General features: G+C 52.7%; 1 protein-coding gene across 1 annotated transcript; it reads left to right on the top strand.

Moving 5' to 3' along the window:
- Window positions 1–638: 638 nt before the first annotated feature.
- Window positions 639–2,192, top strand: SPBR_05875 (uncharacterized protein; the record flags this gene model as incomplete). The annotated part of the gene is made up of 4 exons (XM_040764138.1): window positions 639–844; window positions 930–1,015; window positions 1,069–1,875; window positions 1,939–2,192. The coding sequence occupies 4 exons, from the start codon at window positions 639–641 to the stop codon at window positions 2,190–2,192; spliced, it is 1,353 nt and encodes a 450-aa protein (XP_040622643.1).

The following is a 2,192-nucleotide window of genomic DNA, read 5'->3' as shown; positions in this document are numbered from 1 at the left end:
GCTCCACTTTGGCGCCAAGCTTAGCCAGGCCTGCACCAGCCTGCAACCCCTTCCCCTCGACATGCTTGTCAAACCTTGTTGCACATAGCATCGTCTCGTCGTCGTCCCTGGCATATAAAGAGAAAGGCTTGGCTCTCTTGCTTTATTTCTGTCTCCTCCTTTCCTGTTCTCCTCAGTCGAGAAAACATCTTGCTTCGCACTTTTTTGCATTCTTTTGTTCGCTTCGTCTTTCTTTTCCTCCACACTTCTTTCGCTTCTTGCTTGTTCTGAACTGCTGGACTGTGTTCCATTCTATCACTCTTTTTTTACAAAACATCAAACTCGACAGAAAAGGCTTGTCATCACAACCTATCGTCGTGTTTCCTTTTTATTTAACAATACCTTCTTTACTTGCTAGTCAAGCAGTCATCTGACATTCATTTTTTACCTTACCTTTTGGCCTTCTTCTTTCCTCGGTCCGGTACCAACTTTTTCTCTTTTGCTCCTTCACATTTGCTCCCTTTATCATATCCTATCCTTGATCTTCACTTGTCCGATCCGTCGGTCACCAACCACATCACAGCCAAAACATAAAACATACATACCTACCAGGACTACGTCAGTATCTTAGGAAGTACACCTTCACCACCGCCAAAATAATGTTCAAGTCCGTTCTCATCACTCTCGGCAGCGTTGCCGCCCTCACTGAGGCCTCGGCCATTAAGCGCACGCCGACCAAGGCCGATGCCAACTCTGTCAAGCGTGCCAGCAACACATGCCTGAACAGAAACGCCGTTCAGACTGGCAGTTTCGTTACTGGCCAGGTCAACGATGTCGCCGCCGACGGCCAAACCAACTCTGAGACGTGGGTATCCTTTTCCGTTTTTTAGTTGTCTTTCATTTTACGTTTTGGTCGTTCCCTTTCACATTGACTTTGTCTAACAAATCAGAGATACTTCCAACTTCATCAACTTCTGCTCCGGCCAAACCCTGACCAACGGTCTGCAAATCAAGTCGGGTTCTTGCAACGGTATTGGTAGGTTATGTCCTCTACTTCTCATTCTTCCCACAATTGCTAACAAGTGTCAGTCATGGGCAAGATCCCTGCCTCAACAAACATGGTCTCCACAGTCATCCTAAACCCTAAGCTCAACGACAACCTCGCTGCGCTCACGGATTTCAATGTTACCCTGACGGTCGCCAACCTCAACCTGGGCACATTCACCAACGCCACTAGCACCTACTACGCGGCTCCCCAGGACCTGGAGAACAACGGCAACATCATCGGCCACACCCACGTGACCATCCAGGACGTTGGCAACTCGTTCCAGTTCACCACGCCCCTCGATGCCAGCCAGTTTGTCTTCTTCAAGGGTATCAACGATGCTGGCAACGGCCAGGGTACCGTCACTACGGCTGTCACCGGTGGCCTGCCGGCCGGCAACTACCGTGTCTGCACCATGTCTTCGTCCGCCAACCACCAACCCGTGCTGATGCCCGTTGCCCAGCGCGGTTTCCAGGATGACTGCCGTTACTTCACTGTCGGTGGCAACGGCGGCAATGGCTCCGGTAACAACAACGGCGGCGGTAACAACAACGGTGGTGGCAACAACGGCTCCGGCAACAACAACGGCTCCGGTAACAACAACGGCTCCGGTAACAACAACGGCTCCGGTAACAACAACGGCTCTGGAAAAAACAACGGCTCCGGTAACAACAACAACTCTGGCAGCACTACCACCAACAACGCCGGTACGGGCAACAACAACGGTTCCGGTAACAGCAACGGCTCCGGCAACAACAACGGCGGCGGCAACAAAAACGGCTCCGGCAACAATAGCAACACGGCCAGCTCGACCACTGCCAGCAGCAGTGCAGCGGCCACCTCCAAGTCAGGTAAGAAGACGTCCTGCTCCTCCAAGTCGAGCTAGGCCACTGCTAACTATGTTACTGCTGTAGCTACCAACAATGGCTCGTCGTCCTCTTCGTCGGGTGCCATCGCTGGTATTGCGGCCCCTGCCGTCACCGATTCGGGTAACCCGGACCGGCCTTTCGAGGTCAACGGCGACACCTTTGTCAACAAGAGCGCCGCCGTCCAGCGCGCCTGCTCCATCCAAAACAACTTGTGCGCTAACGCCGTCAACTCGGGCAAAGCCTCCGGCTTCACTGTCGGCGACTGTAACACCCAAGAAGGAACGTGCAACGCGCAGTAA

The sequence above is a fragment of the Sporothrix brasiliensis genome (genome assembly GCF_000820605.1).
Source record: "Sporothrix brasiliensis 5110 chromosome Unknown Cont15, whole genome shotgun sequence".
NCBI classification, from domain to species: Eukaryota; Fungi; Ascomycota; class Sordariomycetes; order Ophiostomatales; family Ophiostomataceae; genus Sporothrix; species Sporothrix brasiliensis.
The sequence above is the reverse complement of the archived record's forward strand: the minus strand, read 5'-3'. Positions and strand labels throughout refer to the sequence as shown.